We start from the raw sequence: 26,702 nt of genomic DNA, 5'->3' as shown, positions 1-26,702 counted from the left end.
CAGTTGAGAACTGTGCTCTCGCCATGTCCAAATGCCAATAAAGTTATCAAAATTTTCAACCAACACAAAACCTCCAACCACTTCTCATCCACTTACACTCCCCACAACCACTTCCGGGTGCGTGCGCACCAGATGACGGACTTCCAGGAGGATAGCTGCTCGTGCGCCATGGGGGACACCTGTTTGGCGTTTATTTGTGCACGATCGCGCATATCTATGCACGATCGCTCATTTCTATGCACGGCTATGATAGCTTTCGCGAATGTGTGTTTTAGTGATTTTTTTTCTTTTTAAACCTTGGCTAATATATCTTTGTTGCCAAAGGCCAAAAATCAACATACAGTGGGGACTATTTTATTACTGTAAATCAAATTGTAGAAAACCTGTAGCTGGCTGCACAGTGAATGTGACATTCATTAGTACATAATATTGTGGTGCAAGCAGGTTTTTTATTTTTTTGTTTGGTTTTGAAAAAGCCAGTTTGCACCCACTTGCATATTCACGCTCTTACAAGCTACATTTGAGCAGATTATATAAGTATACAAAGTAATTATTAAGGTTGTTCATATATTGAACATAAAATAAACACAAAAACATCGGTCAAACATTTATTGATCAAATATATCTTCATTTATTTGGTCAGCAGGAACAAGTAGGTACAGTCAATATCTTGGTGAGTCACAAAAATAGGATTGATGTGGCAAAAAGAAAACACTCCTGCTCATAAGAGCTTACAATCTAAAGATACTTCTAATGAACTGTGTGTGCTCAGGTTATAGCAGGAAACAAAGGGGAAGATGAATCAAGTAACATTTTCATGCACATAAGGTTTACTTACACAATCATTTAGTATAAAGATCCACAAAAAAGTCTACACATCAAAATATAAAGAAAACAAGACATATGTGAAAAACCCCTCCCACCTCTACAAATCCCCTCCCACCTCTACAAATCCCCTACACATACATTTGTCAGCAGGTTTGTAAGAAAAATGCATTTGAGTCTAAATAAGCAAGCAAAATTAAAACAAGAGCAGATTTTAAACAAAACGATTGACATGTGTGAGGCTTTCAATGCAAAAAGAAAAAACACAATCATTGTGCAATAACACACAAACACACTTTACAAGGCCAAAAATATGCAAACATTTCCAGCCCACTTCCAAACACAGCCTGAGTGGTGTCTGGGGCAATTCAGCACAAAATCTCTTCCTCCCCCAAACCACACCATGCAAGGACTTAGTCACAAACCACCCGGCCTAGTAACAGGCCAAATCACTCCCTACTGCACATCTTTATATAAGCTAGGTTGTATTTGGAGCGCGCCAAACAAGGCCCCACACCCAATGAAGCCACACCCACCACTGACCTTAGTTTGGTCAGTGAAAGTGTTTTCACCTGATGAATCCGCTTCCTACCTGCATTAACCCTTGGTATACAGGCCCCACAAATCAGAAAGATATATACAGTGAAATGTACGTGTGCAGCATACAACAGAACATTGAGCAGGGATGTGAAAGGGAACCCCAATTGGAACCTTTATTGCTACTATGGTCACAATTCCCTCCAGATTCTCGCATGAGTTAAGACAGTCACATGACCACATCTTGTATGCAATACTGAAAATGACAAATCGATTTGACTAGTATGGTGAATTTCCCATCAATTGGTAAAACACTCCAGAAATCAAACATCACCAAACATTACACTCTGGGCAAAGCTGATTTACAAATCATGCAACTTACAGTAAAGTTGACCATTTCAATGCAATTTTCAAGACATCTGACACAGATCTCTATGCAAATTGCCACTAAAGTAGTACATGTACTACTATAGAAATCAGTGTTTGAAACGCACCCATGTGGTCACTCTAATAGCAGACAATAGGGTGCGACTTTGCAGACGATTTACAGCTTGCATGTTGTGCAAATCACATGCCAAGTCCCACTCAATGAGCACGCTATTGGAGCGTTCATATTGTTGTGGTTCAAACTTGGTAGGAGCCGCAAGTAATAATAGAGTAATGAATACACTACTTTTCATGCAATTTGCTGAGAGATCGGTGTCGAATGTCTTGCAAATTGCACTTGAAATCACCATGTACCCCGACTTTGAAATCATGCAACTTCTATGCAAGTCACATGATGTGACTGTGGTGTCAATAACACCACTTAGAAATCTGCTTTAATGTGACCGGGTAGCCCCCAGTAACATTGTTTGCGATTGCCATGCAATTGGCATGACAGGCGACTTGCAAATCGTAGACCAAGTCGCACCCTATTGGCCACTGTAGGCTCTGTTCACATCCAATTGGATTGTGAACTCGTGCAACTTCACTGTAAGTTGGACAATTGCCGCATCGGATTAGATGTGACAGTGGTGTTGGCCCCCAGTAACATTGGGTGCAATTTGCCATGCAAAGAGCAAGCTGCTGGCCATGCCAATCACATGACAAGTCACATCCAGGGTGTGCAATTTCAGGTGCGATTTGTGCATTGACATCTTACCTGATATTGGATATAATGAATGTGAGTGTATTAACATACACCATTTGTTGCAGCGAGAGTTCAAAGGTATTTGAGAATTGTGGCCATTTATTAGCAATTTAACATCTAGACTCAAATAGAAATCGCAATGCTACACACAATTGAAAACACAACTAGTTAGTAATTCTCTAGAAAACACAGTAAAATTGGCAACTTAAAGAGTAATTTTCAATTGCATATAGTGTGAGCGAAGCAGGAAAATCAACAAAGGAAATAAATCTTTGAAGGCGTGCGGTACCTGCCTGCTGGGATAAGGGTCTGCTATGCATTTGGGGGAAAAATGCACGCCAGGATTTGTGACAAGTTTGATGTGTGGATTCACCAACCAAGTCTTTTCTCTCTCGTTCACTCTTCTGAATGTCTCTCTTTATCACTCTTCAGTATGTATCTCTTGCTCACTCTTCTTTGTCTCACTGGCTCGCTCTTCTCTATGTCTCTCTTTATCACTCTTCATATGTATCTCTCGCTCACTCTTCTTCGTCTCACTCTTCTCTCTCTCTGTCAGCTCTTTGCTTGCCAAATCCTTCACAAAAGTGGGTGGAGTGTAAAGCATCTTTATCAAATCTATTAGTGATTCAGGCCCTTATCTTATCCCATTGTATGACATTCACATAAGGTGCAGCTTTGAAGGTGTTTCAACAGACAAGGCCTCATTCTAATTCACATTTTAGGGATCATTTAGACAGAATGCAAAGATGTTGCCAGAACATGTATGTGAAGACAGCCACACACGGAGATCATGCTACTACCTCGCCGGGGTTGGGATTCGAACCGACAACCCTAGAGTTGTGAGGCAGCAGTGCTAACCACTAACCCACGGAGCTACATTGCTAACCCAGCCTGTATTTCTGTGCTGTGAATCAATCCTAGGTCCCTGGGCATGGTCAGTTTAACTAGCCAGATATCTCCAATGTGACACAAATGTTGTGCTATGTTGCCAATTCAGATGTATGTTGGTTCTATGTATCCCAATACAAAGGATTGCAATACTAATACAGGCGTACCTCGGTTTACCAACGCCTCAGGGAACGTCATATTTGGGGTACAAATGTCAAACCATTTCAGTTAATTGGTCTGTTTACAAATGTTTGAATAATTTGGTATGGGCATGTGGCCTGATATGGTTCAGGAGGGGGGGAGGCACTCGCTCGTCGTCGTCCCCCCCTTTCCTGACCTGCCGGGCTGCATGCTCGGATAAGTATGTGTTATGGATTTAGGGGGGTACCCCATGCTGTTTTTTATTTAATTTCAGCGTGGAGTTACCCCTTAACATCCATATGAGACCCGAAGGGCTTAGTATGGATGGGAGGGGGGACCCCACGCCAGTTATTTAAAGAACTGTTTATAAATCACTGCAATACTTTGACATTCAACTGTCAGTGGGGAAATCCGCCGACAGCTGAAACATGAGCGCTGCATTGGTTTTCATTACTAAAATGCTGCATGAGTTGATAACATAACTCATGCGGGATTGTAGGAGCGACAGCCATGAGTTAATGTTTCATCTGTCAGCGGGGTTCCCCACTGACAGCTGAATGTAAAATAATTCCCTTTATTGGGAATAAATAATCATCCCAGTGACCCGCCCCATGTCACATGCTTGCTGTTCCCGGCTGGCCCCGCCCCATACCTATATAAGAAATGTCAGCTAGGCTTTTCTTCACTAGGCTGGAAGCCTTGGACGGGAGCGGAACCTTTTTTTTTTTTTTCCTTTTTTCGGGTCGCCGCCGCCGCGATTGACGTTGGATCTACTTCGGGGGACATTGTTTTAATAAAGGACTTGTCAAAGACCCTGTACTGTGTTTTTTTTACACCACACTTAGTTTTTTTGTGAATGAGTCTGCGGACCGTGTACCGCGGAATCATTCACGTAGGGGGGGGGCCGGGATCTGGGGGCCCCCTTGTTAAAGGGGGCTTCCAGATTCTGATAAGCCCCCCGCCCGCAGACCCCCACAACCACCGGCCAGGGTTGTGGGGAAGAGGCCCTTGTCCTCATCAACATGGGGACAAGGTGCTTTGGGGGGGGGGAGCCCCTCTGCCCCAAAGCACCCCCCCATGTTGAGGGCATGTGGCCTGGTATGGTTCAGGAGGGGGGGGGGGTGCTCGCTTGTCCCCCCCCCCTTCCCTGACCTGCCGGGCTGCATGCTCGGATAAGGCTCTGGTATGGATATTGAGGGGGACCCACGCTGTTTTTTTTTTTAATTTTCGACGTGGAGTTCCCCCTTAATATCCATACCAGATCCGAAGGGCTTGGTACAGATGGGAGGGGGGACCCCACGCTGTTTTTTATTATTATTTATGCTATAAAGGGAATTATTTTACATTCAGCTGTCAGTGGGGAACCCCGCTGACAGCTGAAACATTAACACATGGCTGTCGCTTCTAAAATCCCGCATGAGTTATGTTATCAACTCATGCGGCGTTTTAGTAGTGAAAACCAATGCAGCGCTCATGTTTCAGCTGTCGGCGGAGTTCCCCACTGACAGTTGAATGTCAAAGTATTGCGGGGAATTAGAAACTGTTTTTTAAATAACTGGCGTGGGGTCCCCCCTCCCATCTGTACCAAGCCCTTCGGATCTGGTATGGATATTAAGGGGGAACTCCACGCTGAAATTAAAAATAAAAACAGCGTGGGTCCCCCTCAATATCCATACCGACCCTTATCCGAGCATGCAGCCCGGCAGGTCAGGAAAGGGGGGGGACGAGCGAGCGCCCCCTCCCCTCCTGAACCATACCAGGCCACATGCCCTCAACATGGGGGGGGTGCTTTGGGGCAGGGGGGGCTCCCCCCCCCAAAGCACCTTGTCCCCATGTTGATGAGGACAAGGGCCTCTTCCCCACAACCCTGGCCGGTGGTTGTGGGGGTCTGCGGGCGGGGGGCTTATCAGAATCTGGAAGCCCCCTTTAACAAGGGGGCCCCCAGATCCCGGTCCCCCCCCCCTACGTGAATGATTCTGCGGTACACGGTCCGCAGACTCATTCACAAAAAAACTAAGTGTGGTGTAAAAAAAACACAGTACAGGGTCTTTGACAAGTCCTTTATTAAAACAATGTCCCCCGAAGTAGATCCAACGTCAATCGCGGCGGCGGCGACCCGAAAAAAGGAAAAAAAAAAAAAGGTTCCGCTCCCGTCCGAGGCTTCCAGCCTAGTGAAGAAAAGCCTAGCTGACAGTTCTTATATAGGTATGGGCGGGGCCAGCCGGGAACAGCAAGCATGTGACATGGGGCGGGTCACTGGGATGATGTCCCCGGCTGGCCCTGCCCATACCTATATAAGAACTGTCAGCTAGGCTTTTCTTCACTAGGCTGGAAGCCTCGGACGGGAGCGGAACCTTTTTTTTTTTTCCTTTTTTCGGGTCGCCGCCGCCGCGATTGACGTTGGATCTACTTCGGGGGACATTGTTTTAATAAAGGACTTGTCAAAGACCCTGTACTGTGTTTTTTTTACACCACACTTAGTTTTTTTGTGAATGAGTCTGTGGACCGTGTACCGCAGAATCATTCACGTAGGGGGGGGGACCGGGATCTGGGGGCCCCCTTGTTAAAGGGGGCTTCCAGATTCTGATAAGCCCCCCGCCCGCAGACCCCCACATCCACCGGCCAGGGTTGTGGGGAAGAGGCCCTTGTCCTCATCAACATGGGGACAAGGTGCTTTGGGGGGGGGAGCCCCCCTGCCCCAAAGCACCCCCCCCATGTTGAGGGCATGTGGCCTGGTATGGTTCAGGAGGGGGGGGGCGCTCGCTCGTCCCCCCCCCCTTTCCTGACCTGCCGGGCTGCATGCTCGGATAAAGGTCTGGTATGGATATTGAGGGGGACCCACGCTGTTTTTTTTTTAAATTTCAGCATGGAGTTCCCCCTTAATATCCATACCAGACCCGAAGGGCTTGGTATGGATGAGAGGGGGGACCCACGCTGTTTTTTTTTTTTTTTTTTTTTTATTGCGGACCTTTATTTTTACATTCAGCTTTCAAAATAAATTTTATCTAGACCTTCAAAATAAGTAAAATCATAACAGAAATAATTATAAAGGATAAGAAACAAAAATATAATCACTAAAACGAAGGAAATCTAATTAGATTACATGAAGATATGCTTAATGCTGTTTATTAAACACAGTAGTCGCGACCGAGTGCCGGCTGTCAGAGGAATCCACAATCAGATTCACTATTAGTCAGTGGCTAAAAAGCAAACGCCCATGGCAGAGGACTAAAATGTGTTCTGCACATGCTCAGTTCTATCTGCCAAAGACACTGCACGGGCATCTAGATTTTTACTGTGTCGATTTCCTTGAGAAAAACGATTTTTAACACATTCTTAATTTTTTTGGAAATAGCAGATATTGTTTAAAGTGAAGTCCTGATATTTGGCAAAGCAAATTTCTAAGTGAACATGTCTCTACAGTGATTTTTCATGGTGTTAGACGTGCTTCTTAGCAAGTCTGCTTTTGTGAGTCTGATTCCGGGCGTGTGTCTTTTTGTGAATTAGATTGGGCGTCTGCTTATGGGCTCTGCTCAATAGTGAATTAGGTTGCAGGGTCAAAAATGGACGGACGCCCATGAAAATTGGGCTTAAGCCCATAAATATGCGCCCACGCCCAATAGTGAATCAGGGCCTATGCGTCCTAAGGGGCTCAACATAGAGTTAGATTTGAATTGCTTCATAGATAATAGCTAATTATGATTAGTAGATACTGAATTTCCGTGTGCATATATTTTTCTGCGTTTATAATATGCCTATAAGGGCATCTTACTATTTATCTCTTGTTTCTGGTTTTGGCGAAGTCTATGTTTTTTCATATGTGTTTTCATATGTTTTTTATATGTTTTTTAGATATTTTAGATATTTTAACAATTTTAGATATTATAGTTTTAGGGTCACTCCTAGACTTATATGATGTTCTCGCATGTGTCTCATATGCATGTTTTGAGACATTTTATGTTTTAAATGTATTGATTGTTAATATTTTGGAGCATATTACCATTATGTAGTTCATTATGTGTTTTTTGCTTACTACTGTGTTTGTGTATAGTAATATGGAAGAATAATCACATTGGATTTACGTTTTCAATATTAGGCTTTGAAGCTAGCTATATAATATGGGATTTTATGGTATTTTTTATGATAATTATATAACTTTACTGTATCCTTGAATAACCATTAGAAATTATTGTCTTTACATGAATGATTAAAGAAATATTTTGTGTTACATTATGATCACCTATGGTATAGGTTGCCATCTATTTAAACATAGCTTGATTCAAGGACCTGGTTATTAAAGTCCGCCTCCTGTTCAGACTGTTTATCTGTTCAGAGTGTCCCTAATGGTTACACTCAGTACTATGCTTCCATGGGAACTTTTCTCCCCTCGGTGATCATATACTGATGTCCTCCGCTCTCCGACGCTATGTTCGCGCATGCGCGGTTATACGGACTACGCCAAAATGGCGTCCGTTTTTGAGGACATCTGTCTTTGGGAAAATGGCGCACGGTAATCGATGCGTGCATTATCCCCTTTATTTAAAGGACAGAGGGCGTCAGCAGCTGATGGCCGTAAACCCGTTGACAAAGAGCTATCGCTCGAAACGCGTCTGGGTCAGGCTTCAGCTGTTGACGCTTACACCGCCGGCACCACGTGGGGTCCCGGTGGCAACTTCATTAGGGGTCAGTATTTCCATGTTCTTTTATCTATTGCATACCTTGTATTTACCATTGTGGTAATAAATGTACCTATAAGACGTACTGCACTATTGGCCTCCTTTGCTTTCTTCTGAGCTCCTGCGGGAGCCAGGTTGTCTTGGAGAGTGGTGGTCAGCTAAGGAGAAGGCCGTTCGCAAGGTGCTGAATAAAGAAGGGGACCTGACTAGATTTGACCAGACCCTGTGTGAGGGAATGGATGTCGTTCATGTTATTGTACAGAAAAGCGCATAAAGATTGCGCATCTGGTGAGTGCGTAATTTGTACCCCCAGTTTATCACCGTGCACACAGTCGGTGGTGCTTGGAGAGCAGTAGATTGTTTGAGAACCAACTCACATCCTCTCACTGAACTTTCCTTTGGATGTAACAATCCCTTCCTCACGTCCTATCAGACACAACGTAGTGACTTTTATGTATATGCACTATGTCACTTTGAATTTTTATATGTTTTCATATGATGTTACATATTTAATACGTATTGTTGCCTATTTGTATATTAGCGCTGCACCTTTTTTACACATTGTCTATTGGGAGGTCTTATATGGTGCCTTTGGTGTACAGCTGCTGATTGTTCTTGAGAGGCGCTCGCTTATTTATATATTTTAAGTTGGAATCAAAGATAGCTTCCGCGTCGGCTCAATTTAAGCAGGTACCAACCCCATCGAACTGTAGGTTGTTAGATCAGGCTCGCCTGGAACTAGATCTCTGTTTGGCTGATGAGGCTGAGCGCTCTTTGTGATGGACACGCCAGAAGTGGTATAGTAAAGCAAATAAACCAGATTCCATGTTAGCACGTAGATTGCGCTCTTTCCCGCACCATCCTAAACCGATTTCTCTACGCACTCGTCAGAATGTTCTCACCAGTAATCCTGTAGCGGTATTGGAGGAGTTCCGGCATAGACTAGCCAGACTTTATGCGGATCCTACATGGGATGATGCCCAATCTATCTCTGATTTTCTATCTCATTTGTTCTTACCTACTTTGACTCAGGCTCATAAGGACCTTATGGACCGTGATATTCAAGTATCGGAAGTTCTGCAAGATCTGAAGACGGCTAACGCTCAGGTCCAGATGGATACACGGCTTCATATTATAAAAAATTGGCGGATGTGCTTGCCCCTCACCTTGCCGCTATGTTCAATGCAGTGAAGAGGGGTGCAAACTTTTCCCCTGACTCTTTGACTGCTAATGTGGTTATGATCCCCAAACCGGATCGGGACCATTCCTCTTGGGCAAATTACAGATCAATTTCTCTTATTAACATTGACATGAAAATCCTCACTAAGATCTTAGCCACTCGTTTGAATTCTTTCCTTTCTCGCTTGATTAAGAAGGACCAGGTGGGTTTCGTCCCCCACAGAGAAGCCGTAGATGCCATCAGACGTATTGTACAGTTACAACATTTGGCCCATACTCGCAAAATTGATATGATGCTCCTATCTCTAGATATCAACAAGGCCTTTGACAGTTTGTCCTGGCCTTATCTCATGTCGGTCCTTCATCATTTTGGCTTTGGTCCCTCGTTCTTGCGTTGGATTTCCTCGCTATATACAACACCTCAAGCAAAACTTAAATACTATGGTTTTGAGTCTTCAACGTTTTCGATTGGCAGGGGAACTAGACAAGGTTGCCCACTTTCTCCCATACTATTTATCTTGGCTTTGGAACCGTTGGCTGAAACCATTCGTATGCATCCTGATATTAAGGGAATAGATGTAGCTGGTTCCCAACACAAGTTATCCATGTTCGCTGACGATATATTATCGGTTACGAACCCGGGGGTTACTTTGCCAAATTTACTTGCGGTTTTGGATTCCTTTGCAGTTCTCTCAGGCCTCCATGTTAACCCTGCCAAGTCCAAAGCTATGTCAATTACCCTCTCACCATCACTTTTGGAGACTCTGAAACATTTGTTCCCTTTTCAATGGCTTTCTGCCATCAAGCTTACTCCGACTTATGAAGGACTTTACTGGGCTAATTTCCCCACTGTTTTTAATGACTTGACGGAGTTGTTGTCCTCCTGGTCTCACTATCCGCTTTCGTGGTTCGGTAGAATCAATGCGGTCCGCATGACTTAGCTTCCCAAATTATTGTACGTGTTTTGAGTTTTACCAGTCCCTGTTCCCTCACATATATTGCATATTCACCAGCGAAAACTCCTGTATTTCATTTGGAGTTCCTCTCGACCCAGAATCAGTAAACAAATCTTATTTGCTTGTAAGACTGAGGGTGGGTTATCTGTCCCAAACCTTCAGTCTTACTATCTGGCGGCCAATATTGCCCCCCTAGCCCATCTCCATGCATCTCACCATTTTCCTTTGTGGGCTACTGTAGATTTGATGGACTCCCACCCGATTCCACTCTCTTCTTTACCATGGTTTCCTTCTACTCATCGACCCTCATCCCTTAGTCCGATGCTAACGCTCCGTCTTTGGAACTCTATTAAGTATTCAGCTGGCCTCATTTCTGCCCATCTACCGCTACTACGGTTGCTACATAACCCATTATTTCCCCCAGGTCGTGACAATCCTGGACAGTTTGCTTGGTGGCAAGCAATTGGCTTCCATGATATACATTCCATGCTCTCTCCCACTCGGATACTCGCCTTTGAAACTCTGCGCTCTTCTTACAATATCCCATTGCGGGAACATTTTGGATACCTTCAACTCCGCCACTTTATAAGTATTTTAATACAGACACATTCGGGGCCCTACAGGTTGACTCCCTTTGAAAGTCAATGTAGACATAGACCCCATGCTCCGGGCTAAAATTTCCTGGTCTACTCCTCCATTATTTCTCATAGAACTCCTCCAGTCCGTTCTTACCATCAGCGTTGGCAGTCGAAACTCGGGGGCACTCTAGATTAGCAGGATTGGCGGATCATGACCCAACAATTATCCAAATGTTCTAGGAATGTTATCATTCTAGAAAATGCCTATAAGGTTCTCTATAGATGGTATTACACGCCTGCATGTCTGGCTCATTTTATTCCCTCATATTCCCCGACTTGCTTTCGAGGTTGTCAACAAACGGGTACCATGGTCCATATTTGGTGGACTTGCCCCAAGGTGTGCAGATTGTGAATCAGAGTTTACGCCCTTCTCCGCACTATGTTTCACACTGACATTAAGCGCAACCCATACGAAGCGCTGTTATTTAAACCATTAGTGGGCCTACTTCATTCCGAATGGCAGCTGGCATCGCACTTATTCATGGCCACCAAGCTGACGATTGCGAGAGCCTGGAAGACTCCCCTCCTCAGCTTCGAGGCTGTCAAAAACCGGATGAACTTTATAATGGTCAACGAAAAGTTGACAGCTATATTGCTAGACACCCATACAAAATTTTTACACACATGGCATCCTTGGCTTGATATAGCTCAACCGTTGAGATTCGACCAGTCCCTCTTGTTGATATAAAACTAACATACCAGTTTATTTTTTCTCCTTTTTTAGACTTTTTTATTTCTCTGTTGCGGTCCCCCTGGAGCCCCCCCCCCTTTATTTTTTTTTTGGTCTGTTTGTCTTCTTTCTCTTTGCTCCTTTCTGTCCTCTTGTCTAATCTGTCTTCCTCAGACTATGTGTGCTGATTTGTGATTCCTGTTTTGAGCCCCGTATCAGCTATACTGCATCCATGTGCTGGATTCTTTTGGGAGCCCTGCGTGTTAAGTACCTCTCTTATTCAGTGAGGCTCCTTCTCCTATTCTTTTCACATTTTTGTATGCTGATATAGCAACAATTTTTCCTTAGAGTCTATTATGTTACTGATCTCTAAATGTCTATCGTTTCTGCAATTTATTGTGTTTTCTTCCTATACGGCACTTATGTACGCAGTTTATTTTTTTCATGTTTTTTCATCAGTACATATTCTGTGTTATTCATCGAATCCTTTGCATGTTATATTCCTGCTGGTCATTGCATATGTTTTTGACTGATTCTCTGCTGTTTCTTATTCTATAATAAAATTATTTGTAAAAGAAAAAGCTATTAGAAGGATTTTGAGCTTTATTCACTTTTTATAACACACTGCTATTATTTTGAACACAACTGTACATGCATATTTGCACAAACTGCATACTTACATAAACTGCATGTTTGTACTTGCATAAATTGCATATTTACATGCATACTTGTGTGAACTGTGTACTTGTATAATTTGCATACTTGCATACCTATGTACCTGCATAGCTGCATGCTTGCTTGCCTCTGTGATCACATAACTGTAGACCAATATGGCTATGGACCTATATCCCTGCAGGACTGCATAGTTAGTTGACAATATAGCTGCTGCATTTTTTTTTTTACTTAAAGGGTCCCAAAAGAGGGAAGCAGCTCAGAGGCAGGTTAGTGGACTCGGGGGAGGGGGGGGAGGGAATTTGGTGGTGTTTACATTTCATGATAAACTAGTGGTGTCAGGGGTATCTGGGCCACTGTGTTTGACTGGCATTACAGTTATTCCTGGTGACAGAGCTGCAGTGGACTGTGCATCACCCTGAAGTCACTTGATCTCGTTTGGACTCGCAGGGTCAGCCCTGGTGTCAATGTCCTACCTTTTCCCAGAGGTTATGCTGCTCCATGTGCTGGCATCCAGGTTTCTGCAAAGCATGGTGGGAGCCTTTTATGCTTTCAGGCTTCTGCGGTCCATCCTCCAGAGGGGTGTGGTTGATCACATTTAAGCCTGTTGTCTGCACTTGCTCTTTGCATTCGTGTCTTGTATGATAGTGTTGTTGCAAGCTCTTGTTCTACTCTCGTGGCTCTCCTGGAAACTGACTCGGCTTTGTCTAAGACTATTCTCAGCCTTATCCCTTTATCTAACCTCCCGTTGCTGAACCTGGCTTGTGACCGGTATATTCTTGTCTACTGTTCTGTACTGTCTGTCCCGCTGTTATCGACCCGGCCTGTCCGACTACGTTATCGTTCTTATCTGGTTCCTACCAGCTATACGCCATTGGCGGTGGCCATTACCACGGCTGGGGTTACTCGGGGGGCGCAACCTGGTCCTTGGCTGCGTCAAGTCCATCCCCACCATCAGGGGCCCTGGTGAAGGGCAGCCTGTATACGAATGTTTGAAAACTTGGCTATTTAAACTCAGGTCTGGTAAGATCGGGGGGTCTTTGGTTTCTATCACTTTGGCAGGAAGAGTGTCAAAGCTGGCTGCTCTTCATGTAAGGAGCCATTCTTGTTCTTGCTCTATGATAGGGTGATGTTGCGTCCTCATCCATCCTGCCTAGAGTGGTTTTTAGTTTTCACTTAAATCAGATTTAGTGTCTTGCCTTTCTTTTTTCCTAGTCCACATTCAGCAGGATAAAGAGCGCTGCATACGCTGGATGTAGTTTCAGTGGTCCAGGATTTACTTGAGTTTGGCAGCACAGGTCAGGAATCCTGGTTTGTGCTACCAGAAGAGCCCAGAAAGGGCAGGTGGCATCCAGTTCAACTATTTATCATTGGATCTGCCAGTTAATCACTCAAGCCTATGGTTTAAAGGATAAAATCCCACCTTCCCGGGTGAGAGCACACTTTACCAAGAGTGTGGGAGCGTCATGGGCTATCCGCCATCAGTTATCAGTTCTACTAGGTGTATAAGTACCTGTAATAACAAATTATTATTATTATACAGTATTTATATAGCGCCAAAAGGTTTGCTCAGCGCTGTACATTATAGTGAGGGACAGAACATGAGACAATACAGTAACAAAACAGTACATGAGGGGTTCGAGGGTCCTGCTCTTTCGAGCTTACAGTCTAGGAGGGAGGGGATAATGGTACAGGAGGAAGTGGCTGTGAGGGATGGAGTGGTAGGAGGAGTGGAGGAGATCGACTGTTAAGTGAGGGTGGGGTAGGTTTCCCTGAAGAGATGGGGTTTCAGGGTGCGCCTAAAGGTGAGGAGGGCAGGTGACAGTCTGATGGATTAGGGTAGTGAGTTCCAGAGGATGGGAGAAGTCCTGCAGTCGGGCATGGGAGGCGGAGACCAGGGATCTAGAAAGTAGGAGGTCTTGTGAGGAGCGAAGTGTACGGGTTGGGCGGTATTTGGGTATCAGGTCGGTGAGGTAGTTTGGGGCAGCGTTATGAATGGCTTTGTATGTCAGTGTTAGTATTTTGAATGTAATGCGTTGGGCAATCGGAAGCCAGTGGAGGGAATGACAGAGGGGGGTGGCAGAAGCAGAGTGGTTGGTAAGGTGAATGAGTCTGGCTGCAGAGTTCAGGATAGACTGAAGTGGGGATAGCCTGTGTTGGGGTAGCCGGTGAGAAGGGAGTTGCAGTAGTCCAGGCGTGAGATAATAAGGGAGTGAACGAGTTGTTTAGTAGTGTCTGGGGTTAGGACGTATTTTGGAGATGTTGCGGAGGTGGAGCCTGCATGAGTTTGCCAACGATTGGACATGGGGTTGGAAAGACAGGTTTGAGTCTAGAGTGACACCCAGGACTTTGGCTTGTGGGGTGGGACTGATGGTGGCATTGTTGGTCGTGATGGAGAGGATGGGGGGGGGGCATGGGCTGGGGGGAAAATTAGGAGCTCTGTTTTGGAAAGGTTCAATAAACAAATAATATATAATGTCAGAGCCGCGGTTGTTTCTGCCTTTGGCCGTAGCTTATTACGAACAGCTGAATACTGGGGGATTGATGGAAGTGGCTATTTTGGAATCACACATCTCTCAAAGTTTTCTTTTAATTCTTTAGGTCATCCTACATAGTCATGAATAGCATGCTGTGTGTCACGTGATGTACGATAAAGAAAATTGGATTCTTTCTACATACTTGCCTGTAAAATTATTTTCTTGGAGTACATCATGGGATACAGAGGTCCGGCCCCTCTTTACGTCCCCTCTTTATGGAGTGTTATAGATTGCTACAAACCTGAAGTACTTCCTGTGTAGGAGGCGTTATATAGGGGAGGACCTCCTCTCTGATTGGTCTGCCAGTGTCCATTCACTTATAGGTGGCATATAACCCACATATTAAACAATATTGGTGTAGCGCTAAATGTGCTGATATAAACTTATATAGTAGCAAAAAACATGCGTGAGCATAAAAACATATACAATCACAGACTAAACTCGTGACCCCCCCACATGTATAATCCCCAATATGGGGGACCAATAGATAGTGAAGTAAGTGATTCCTCGCAGGGAAACACAATAAATAGCACATGTGAAAAAAGTGTCCCAATTCAATGCATCATGCTGTATAGCAGTCCATATATTCAATTCCAGAAGTGCAAGGATTCACACACACACATGTGAATATAACCACAGACAATAGGTGCCACACACTGTGATGTGATATCCGTAAGTGGCCAAAGTGCCTCCTCACCTCCTTAATATGACCACAAGGGCCTACTCGTTTAGTGGAATATCCACATATACGAAGAGATGATCGCGTCTCCAGATGAACCCTCCTGGATGCCTGGTAGCCTCCAATGCTCTGGATCAATCTCCTGTACCTGGCACTCACATGTATCCGTTTTCCACCATAGGGTCATATCAAACAAAAAAGATCCTCCATAGCGTGATACTGTAAATACTTTTATTGCCAGCCAGAAGAATATTAAGATGCCCACTCACATTTTCATAGTGTACACTAGGTGTTATCCCCTGTTATGGGTATGTACACTAGATGACTCGTTTTCCAAGATGTTGAAAAAGTACATTTTTATGGGGGGGGGGGGGTGTTATTTATTTTTGTATTAATCACAGCTGTTGCATTATGCTATAAACAATGCATCTGACAGGTCACTCCACTTAAAGTATAACGAAAGACAAAGCTTTTTTTTTTTTTTTTCTTGAATAGAGTATAGAGGGATTAGAACCCGTCAGGTTTTTATTGCTGTCTGCGCCCTTGGGAGTATCAACCTCACTATTTGTTTGCCGTTATCAATGAGTGTGAAAATGAAAAAAGATCACAAATTTTGAGTTGCCTCTAGAACAGGAATAGAGGGGAATTCTTCCAAGGGGACACTAGTTCTGGTGGCAACCAGGGATTCCCTTGCTTTGGGAGGATTTTTTCTCACTTTGACACAGATGTCAAATAAAATTGACAGGGGTTATAACCGTCTCTTAATCTATCCAAAATGGGAAAAATGTTTTTCCTTCAGGTTTGCTCTAAAGTTTTCTAAAAGTGTGCATTGATTTTTAATTTTCAGAGTTGTAAACTTTAGTCTTTATTCTCCTTTTTTTCTACAGGACTCATCCAGTTGTCGCTCTCTTGGATTTTCTTGTTGGTAATGTTTCTGTAGGTTCTGCTGTTTCACGAAGAATCATGTTCCAGCTGGATGGTCCTCTGGCAAGTACGGCTTCTGCAGGTTTTCGCGGCAGTGTTGAAGTCCTGGTATCTGATCGTGATCTTAGAGCAATTATACCACTGGTGAAGGTACAATTTTGAATGCGGATCTGTTAATTTCCAAGTATCTGTGAAATGGTAATGTGTATCCAAATCCAAAAATTGCATATACTGCAGATTACTAGTCACATACTGCTGTTTACTAGCCCTTAGATGTGGTGGCTTTATTAGTTTTCTTTTTCAGGCTAAGTACAGGAGTACTGAAAGTACATAAAATACCTGTTAATCCTAAAAGAAATCCAGTTGTTTTGAATACTAAACTGAAATCTTAAATAATACCATCAGCTTCCCAAACTATCTCTGTGATCTATTCTACTCAATCCTCTGTTAAACCTTAAAAAGGAAACAAACGCAGCCAAAAAATCTGAACACTGTTAAGCTGGAATATGTAACATTTTAGGGTTTATACAGTGCCTTAGAAAAGTATTCATACCCCTTGAAATTTTTCACATTTTGTCTTGTTACAACCAAAAATGTAAAAGTATTTTATTGGGATGTTATGTGATAGACCAACACAAAGTGGCACATAATTGTGAAGTGGAAGGAAAATGATAAATGGTTTTCAAAATTAAAAGAAAAATAAATATCTGAAAAGTGTTACATACATTTACATTCAGATCCAGAGGCAAAATAACGAATGGACTTTTTAGGCACATAAACTCAATACACAAGTAATAAAAACAATGTTGCTTTATTAACCGGTTGGCGACCAGCCACAGTACATATACTGCGGCAGGGCGGCACTGCTGCGCAAAATCACGTATATATATACGTGATTTTGCATATCGGGTAGGGGGCGTGCGACCGCCCTACCCACATCGCCGATCGCGGCTGTCAATCACCGGGTCTTGGCCGGTGATGACCCACCAGAGCCCGGCGATTATCGGCAATCACTGACAGAGAGGACGGCTGCAGTGTTTACACTGCAGCTCTCCTCCCTGTCAGTTTCCAGCACACTGTTTCGGAGAGCAGAGTTCAGCTTTCTGGATCAGTTTGTTCCTGTGAAAAACACACCCCAGTCCCCTAGTGAAACACTCCCCTCACACAGTTAACCCCTTCCTCCCCAGTGCCATTAGTACAGTGTCAGTGGGTTGTTTTTTTTGCACTGATCCCTGTATTGGTGTCACTGGGGATGTCAGTGACCCCCAAGTCAGTTCCCCCCCAGTATCAGAATGTCTGCCGCAGTCCCACCATAAGTCGCTGATCGCCACCATTATTAGTATAAAAAAATTAAAAATTCCAGTATATATACCGCCATTTGTAGACACTATAACTTTCACGTAAATCAATTAATTTACACGCATTGGGGTTTTTTTTTTGCAAAGACATGTTGCAGAATACATTTTGGCCTAAATTTATGACAAAATTTTTTATTTTTAATTTTTTTTACTGGACATGTTTTATAGCAAAAAGTCCAAAATATTGTTTTTTTTCTCAAAATTGTCGGTCTTTTTTTTCTTTATAGCACAAAAAATAAAAAACGCACAGGCAATCAAATACCACCAAAAGAAAGTTCAATTAGTGGAAAAAAGGACGTAAATTTCATTTGGGTGCAGCGTTGCATGACCACGCAATTGTCAGTTGAATTAGTGCAGTGCCGAGTAGCAAAAAGAGGCCTGGTCATTAAGGGGGGTAAATCCTCTGGAGGGCAAGTGATTACAATAGAAATGCAAGGCAACACATTTGTGTAACAAAAGTAACGCACCGAGGTAACACAAACCACTTCTGTAACCGCTTCCTGACCACCCTATAGCAGAAATACTGCTACAGGGAGGCACGGGTGTGCAAAATCACACATATATATAAGTGATTCACGCTCCTGTGGTTTTCACACCCTTCCCAGATGGTGTCAGATTGCCCTGATGGGCACCAGTAATCACATTTAACCCCTTGATTGCCAAGAATACGCTCATACACAATAAACCTCCATTGCCAGTATAGTGTCTGAACAGATCAATATCTTTGATCAGATCAGCACTATACCAGCGTTCGCATTAGTATAGTGTCCCCAAAAACGCAGCGCTAGCAGGATCAGCCCGGGCACCTGCCAGCACCTGATTTTAGCCCCTGCGCTTACCCCCCTTCTCCCCCAGCAAGTGCAGTGTCAGTAGGTCACTGTCACTTGATACATTGCACACAAAACCGCAGTGTTCGCAGAACCAGGCCTGATCTGTTAGCACTTGTCGGTAAATTTTGATGACTCTCATGTGCAGCAGAGTGCCAGTACTAGTGCCACGCTACCTTTTAGTGAACTGGCAAGTACCAGCGACCTAGTACATCCTAGTCTTTCACATACCTCTTAGATTGTAAGCTCCCAGGATCAGGCCCTCCTAAACCTCTTGTATTGAACTGTATTGTTGCTGTATTGTCTCCCCTTATATTGTAAAGCGCTGAGCAAACTGTTGGCACTATGTAAATCATGTATATTAATAATAATAATACTAGCACTACAGTATCACTTGGTGACGTGGCAAGTCCCATAAGTGTAGTACAAGCTGGTGTGGTGGCGAGCACAAGTATTGTCCCGCAGGCACCAAGAATGCGCACACAGACCCGTAGAGCCCCTAGTATCCTTCCGGATGTGCTTGCAAATCCCGATTGACAGCCCACAAATTTTGCAGCACCCGTACTTCCCCCATTCACTGCCCAACCCGGAATTCAGGTGGAAAAAGCAAATTTAACTACTCCCTTTGATTTTTTTGGAGTTGTTTTTCACGGAAGATATGTATGCATTGATTGTGGATTAAAGCAATTTATATGCACAACAATTTTTTTTTTTTTACCAAAAAAAAACGTTTATTGAGAATGATACTCATATACAACATTTGGCAATGCATATCAAGAAAAAGTAGGAATATTCTTGCAAAGAACCACATACGTAACATGGTTGTGCCAGTCCACGACGGGGTAAGTCTGTAATACTCAGGCAGTATGGTAGTGCGAATGGGAATGTTATCGCATCAGACCTCCTTGATATGAAATTCTCATTGCAGCGCAGCAGAAGTAGGGAGGGTAGATGCAGCACAACTGTTGAGGACGAGGCTAGTGTCCTACTAGAATGAGGGTGCCTGTAAATGCACAACAATTTATCACCGCCCACACCACTTCAAACCTTGCGATACCATTCACATGGAAACTTATTGCGGTTTCTGAATTTAAAAATATTAATTGCGGTTGTATTGGTCTACAGACCCGATTCATCATATGCCCATATTCTCTGCTGCCATTATATGAGACTATAATGTGTTTTATGCATTTCAATGACAATACACTCTGTTGTCCTCAGGGTGACCCTGAATTTGATGGGCTCCACAAAATTTGGCCCCTTGCAAATCACCTTAACCAAAAATTTGCAGATGTCTATACTCTCCCAGCAAAAAATCTGCGTTGATGAGTGTGACAATCGCGGCGTCAGACCCCAGCCCTTCTCACCAAACTTGTGACCGAAGGACTAGCCAATCTAAAACCGCACTGTCACGTGCGTAACAATGCTACAACCAGCTGCACCCTGCACAACCTGTGTGCCAGCAGCCTGGGAGCGATTGTTACTGGGTCAGGTTAATTACGCAATTAACCCTTCACACTGCCACCACCTCCTTTTTGTACAGAGAAAGAGGAAACTCGGCAATATCAGCAATAACACTATGATGGTTAATAACACAACAAAGAGATAACAAAGGAATTTAGATAGATAAGGTACTTGCCAAAAGCCTTGGGGTAAGCAGTTTTCAAGTTCAGAGCAAAGGGCCTTCTCCCAGAGTTGGTTCCGATGTTACAAGGGAGAATCTTCAACTTAGCTCAACTCAGCTTAGCTTTTTCTAGGAACTCCACAGGGTGTCTCCCTGAAGCAGAGAACCAATCGCCTCATTTGGGGAGGGGGTTGTATAGGCGGGGAGCTCAGGCTATGACCAAAGCCTTCACAAATTATACTATGGCCAATAACTTTTCCTAGATACATACAGTATAATATTCTATCCACGAGTAGATTAATACCAGAATCATCTGCTGAACGGTTAGATATGAAATATGACATACCTGCTTGAATGGTTAAGGAGATATAATTTTCTGCTTTCCTGTATATGTCAGATAGGGGGTGTATTGTATCAGGCGATTTGTATTAGAGTGAGCCATCAGAATATGTGCTCCATGTTTGTGTAATTATTTCCTATTTGGAGATATAAACTTATATGGAAAACTTATATGGTTTTAAAATGTAAGTCTGTTTTACGTTTCCCTGGAATGTCTTTTGAAGCTCAAGGCTCGGTTTATGGCTTTACGATCCATTCTCCAGCAAGAGTCTCGCAGACAGAGGGGCACCAGCTAGTTGTGGGATTTATAACCATGACGCCCTCCCAATGAGTTTGCTGCCTGTGATCTGCATCAAACAGACCACATGTCACTCAACAGAGAGGGAGGGGGGATGAGGAAAGCTGATTTGGGAGTAGAAATGATACAAAATGGAAGATTCTTAACAAAATGGATGACCGCGTCCATCTCGGTGTGCACAATTGCTACAATGAGTCCCTCATTAATTTTTATGGCCGCCTTACATTCAAACAATTTCTCCCCAGCAAGCGTGCCAGATATAGGGGCAAGATGTGTAAGACCTGTGAGAGGACAACAGGCTATACATATAAGTTTCGGATTTACGAGGGAAAAGATAGTCACTTGGAGCCCCCCAGATGCCCAGACTACATGGGGAGTAGTGGCAAGATAGTTTGGGACTTGGTGTCATCCTTTCTCCATATGGGGTACCACTTATACGTGAACAATTTTTATTCAAGCTCGCCACTATTTAGACATTTGTACAATCTTGGAACTGGTGCATGTGGCACAGTGTGACCTATTGTGTGCCAACCATTAGAAGTGGGTGCATGCAGGGCAGTATATTCTAATGGTGGGCATACCGGACACTTTTTCTGGCAGAGATTTCTTCTCTTTTTTTCATTCAGCCCACAGGCTGCATACAAAAAAAAAAAATAACATATATACCCAACAACGATCAGCGATGTACAGGTACATCACTGGACTTTGAATGGTTTTACCAGGATGATGCCTACAGCTGCAGGCATCATCCTGGTATAATTTTTTTTAGCCGGCGATCGGCTTTCATGTAAAAGCAATCCTAGTGGCTAATTAGCTGCAGGATTGCTTTTACAAGCAGCGGGAGATGATTCCTCCCCTCCCCTGCTGCCTTCCACGGCATTCTCAGGCAGTCCCGTGCCATCGGGGGAACCCGAGAATGCAGCCGGTGTTTCTGCCAGCTGACCATAGAGCTGATTGGAGACTGGAATGGTGCCAATCATCTCTATAGTCTAAAAAATCAGAAGATACAAGCATTTCATCACTTCAGTTCTGAAGGATATAAACAGCGCCATCTGTAAATTGGCAAAGCATTTGATCACACATCGGTCTTGGTTTGATTACACCCTGTTCCAAATTATTATGCAAATTCTATTTAAGTGTCACAAAGATTAAATATTTTGTTTTTCAGTTTAACTCATGGATGGCATTGTGTCTCAGGGCTCTTTTGATCCCTGAAAACAATCTCGGACACCTGTGATAATTAGATTGGCAGGTGAGCCTTCCCCAACACGCGCACACCTGTGTGCACAAGCGTTGACCCTCTGCCGGTATGTAAACAGCGGTTGCGCTATGCATGTGAGGTATCGCCGTGAACGTCAGATCAAGGGCAGTAATTCTAAAACTAGACCTCCTCTATAAATCTAAAATGCTAGCTTGTAAAGGCTTTTAAAGCGTTTCCTATGGATATTACTTGAGGTGATTGTAGCCGTATTAGTGCATTTGCGACAGAAACAATTGAGTACTGTCCGTGATACTTTTTTTATTTGCACTAACATACAATTTTGAGGACAAGCTTTCGGGGTATGTCCCCTTCTTCAAAGTCCAAACAGTACTATTACAAATCACAAAGTTTAAGCAGAATGTTAGAAGGGATTGAGAAGAAAAAAAAAAAAAGGCTACAGATAAGATACATCAAGAGCGAGGGGGGGAGGAGATACTACACTCACACAGAGGGGGTCAAGCTTCAGCTAATAGATAGTCATAAAGCTTTCGCATAATGGTTGAGGAATCCCATGTCCAAGTTAAGGCCATTATCTTTTGTGTCAAATAGAATTATCATTCTTAGTTCAAATGTTTTTCTTTCCTGAATAGATTTGAATTTTCCTTTCAGAACCAAGACATTGAGGTCTTCCATATTGTGGCCTGGTTGTGTGAAATGGTGTCCCACAGGTGTGCAAAGGTCACCTTTATGTTCCTTGATGGTATGTCTGTGCAGATTCATCCTTGTTTGCAACTTCTGTCCTGTTTCACCAACATAAGATCCTTTGCTGCATTTTCTGCACTGGATAAGGTACACAACATTACTGGAGGTGCAGCTGTATGATCCGGAAATATTGAAGATCCCTTTTGAGTGTCTGACACTTTTTGATGGATTGATTTGGTTGCACAGCTTGCATCGTTTCTTATTGGATATTAAAAATGTATGCAGTTAGTTCGCCATTGCACGGGGCATGTGCAGTTTTGGCATACCATCATCTTTTATATTTCTACCAAATAATTGGCCAATATATTGTGTTTTTTGTGCATTAAAAGTAAAAAAAAGTGTTTTTTTTTTTCTTGTTTTTTTTTTTTTAATTTGCATTTGAAAAATCACTGCGCGAGTACTATGTGACATAAAAAATTGTAGCACCCACCACTTTATTCACTAGGGTGTCTGCGTTAAAAAAATATATAATGTTTGGAGGTTTAAATTAATTTCCTAGCAAAAAATACAGAAATTTTTCATGTGAACAAAAAGTATCAGAAAAGATTTCAGGTGGTTAGAAGAGTGAATGATGTGTGGCATAAACTTCTAATGCTGGGCATTAAATGCCCCACCCCCCCAAAATGACCCCTTTTTGGAAAGTAGACACCCACCCCAAACTATTTGCTGAGAGGCATGTTGAATCAATGGAAGATTTTATTTTTTTACTACAAGTTTTTGAAAAATTACAAAAAAAAAATATTGTTTTACACAAAATTGTCACTTAAATGATTTACTGCTCACACATGCCATGGGTATATGTGGAATTACTCCCCAAAATACATTCTGCTACTTCTCCCGAGTCTGGGGGTACCACATGTGAGAGACGTTTTGTCAGTCTATCCAAGTACAGGACCCCAAAATCCAATAAGCACCTTCAGGCTTTTAAAGGGCTTTATTTCCTTATTACACTTCTTGACTACCTATCACAGTTTTGGACGCCCTAAAAGGCCAAGATAGCACAAAACCCTCCCCTCCCAAATGACCCTTTTTGGAAAGTAGACACCCCAAAGAATTTGATAAGCATGGTGAGTATTTTTCAGATCTTATTTGTTGCCATAAGTTTTTGGAAAATTAAGAAAAAAAACAAAAACATATTTTTTCTTTTCTGCAAAATACTCACCATGCCTTTTTAAATTCCTTGGGGTGTCTACTTTCCAAAAAGTGGTCATGTGGGGGGTTTGGTGCTATCCTGGCATTTCAGGGCCTCCGCAACTGTGATAAGTAGTGAGGAAGTGAAATGAGGAAGTTGCGCACCTTCAGGATTTCAAAGTGGTAATTGGATTTCAGGCTCCTGTATGTGGTATCCCCATACTCGGTAGAAATAGCAGAATGTATTTTGGGGTGTAATTCCACATATACCCATGGCTTGTGCGAGAAATATATAATTTAAATGACAATTTTGTGTAAAAAAAAAAAAAGTTTTTTGTCATTTTCCAGAAACTTGTGGAAAAAAAAATCTTCCATGGACTCAATATGCCTTTCAGCAGATAGCTTAGGGTGTCTACTTTCCAGAAAGGGGTAATTTAGGGGTATTTGTACTATCCTGGTATTTTAGCACCTCAAGAAATGTGATGGGCAGTCAGAAAGTAAAAGCTGTGTAAATTGCATTATCTATACCATAGTTTGTAGATGCTATAACTTTCACACAAAGCAATCAATATTCACTCATTGGGAATTTTTTTTATCAAAAACATGTAGCAGAATATATTTTGGCCTAAATTTATGAGGGAATTTTAGGATTTTTTTGGATATTTTTTATGACCGAAATGAGAAAATATTGTTTCTTTCAAAAAAATTTTTCTTCCTTCAAAGTTTTTTTGTTTATAGCGCCAAAAATAAAAAGCGCACAGGTGATCAAATACCACCAAAAGAAAGCTCTATTTGTGTGAAAAAAAGTGCAGCACTGAGTAGCAAAAAGAGGCCTGGTCATTAGGGGAGTAAATCCTCTGGAGGGCAAGTGGTTAACATATCACATCTAAAACATATCTTGCGTATATTTAAAATTGCATTGCACAATTGAAACACAGCATGTTTCCCCCCACCAACCCAAATTACAGGCTATTTCCAAAGGAAGTTAGGTCAAGATGGTGGACACAATTTACTTCTTTCAGAGGGTGGGGAATATCCAAGCTGTGTGGAAAACGCCCAACATGTTTCGCGACTGGAGTCGCTTCTTTAGGGGCTAGCAACGCATCTAAAAAATGAACAAACTTTAACAGTAATCATTGTAAAATTAAACAGAAAATTCAGTATAGGTACCACCTATCAGGTACTTGCATAGTTAAACAGAGAACCCCACAGCAGATGAAAAACAAAAATGAGAGGTACAGGATGATGGTCAACAACATCAACTTAATAATCCAGCTAGCAAGGATTAGTAGTGTAAAACAGAATAGGCTTAAAAAAGACAACAATATGGAAGATAAGTTAGTGGTGTCTTAAAGTAGGAAACCCATATTACATAATAAACCAATATATTAAAAAAAGAGTTGCCTCTATAAATCAAGCGACATGCCCACTGTATGGACCTAAGGGGCATATGTGGACAACCACTCACTGTAAAGCAAAATGCCGAAAATGCCCTCAATTGCTCCAAAATAGATTTACTCCACTATAGGGCATTGGGACCGATTGGCCTGAAAAGCAGAGAATACCCCCATTTTAAGACTCCCCTCTCAACTCTCACCCCCCCCCCCAAATACCATATAAGTATTATCATTGCAACTGCAAAAGAGCTCGATATACCTGTAGCCAGAGAGAAAACCCGTAGTCTAAAGAAGCCACAGGTTGCTCATCTTTCAGGAGTCCCAGAGGGTTTGTCTGCCAACACACACTGCTTAAATGCACCACGACCGTGCGCACCAACACCAGCCGACAAGTGATGTTGTCCCGGACTGGCCAGATGGTCCTTGCATGCACGAGGCCCCCATGTGGTCACAGAGCGCCAGGCGACCAGTGAGCATGACGCCACAGATAAAACACCCGTACATGCGCAGACAAGGGGAAAGGGTCTGACGATTCCCACGCTGTAGGCAACTGAGCCCTAAGGGGGCCACGGAGGGGCAGGATGGCCAGCCCGTAGATCAACTGCGGCCTACCGGCCACACACCCGACCAACCATAGGGGCCACTGCCAAAGGGGCCAAAAGGTACACCGGCCACAAAAAGCGGTCCAAGACCAAAACCATACCAAATTATCAGATTTGTACAACACATTAACAAACTATAAGGCTCAATAAACATTTCCATATATAAATATGAAAAACACAGCCACAAAATTCACAGACGTTACAAAGCAGCTAGATCCACCAATGACACAGCCAGAAAAAAACACATTGAATAGACACTACAAAATTCAGGACCACCCCCCAGAAAAAAAGCATAACCACAAAAAGAAGCCATTGACAAGGAACCCCAAAATGGATACAGATCTTGATGTTCCATGGTTAGAAATAATTGAATAATTGGTCATAACAGTTTACAATACTTGATATGACCTGTTTCAATAATTATACACATAGATCATTTAAAAAAATAAATTATATATATATATATATATATATATATATATATATAATAGTATGTGTAGAAGGCCTATGTACATAGTGAACAAGGTAACTATATATTCCCTTACAGGAATAACCCCCACTATTCACTGAAAATGAAAATAATCCATAAAGGTCAATCCCATGTCAAGAAACCACATGATCTCGAACTGATCATATACAATATTTATGGATCTATACCCATAAATCATAGAAAGGATTTGTATGATAGGATTTCATTGAGGCCTGGTGG

The 26,702-nt window shown here is 42.9% G+C and overlaps 1 protein-coding gene across 1 annotated transcript in view; it reads left to right on the top strand.

Moving 5' to 3' along the window:
• Positions 1–26,702, top strand: part of LOC149441590 (transmembrane protein 132A-like) — a 555,893-nt gene that overhangs the window by 292,709 nt on the left and 236,482 nt on the right. The window contains exon 6 of the mRNA XM_089657142.1: positions 16,418–16,604. Within this exon, the coding sequence (XP_089513268.1) occupies positions 16,418–16,604 (187 nt within the window). The remainder of the gene's footprint in view (positions 1–16,417; positions 16,605–26,702) is intronic.

Source organism: Staurois parvus, unplaced genomic scaffold (assembly GCF_062004578.1).
Source record: "Staurois parvus isolate SC_StPar_1 unplaced genomic scaffold, SC_StPar_1.0 ptg000969l, whole genome shotgun sequence".
NCBI classification, from domain to species: domain Eukaryota; kingdom Metazoa; phylum Chordata; class Amphibia; order Anura; family Ranidae; genus Staurois; species Staurois parvus.
This window is presented reverse-complemented; position numbering and strand designations above follow the sequence as displayed.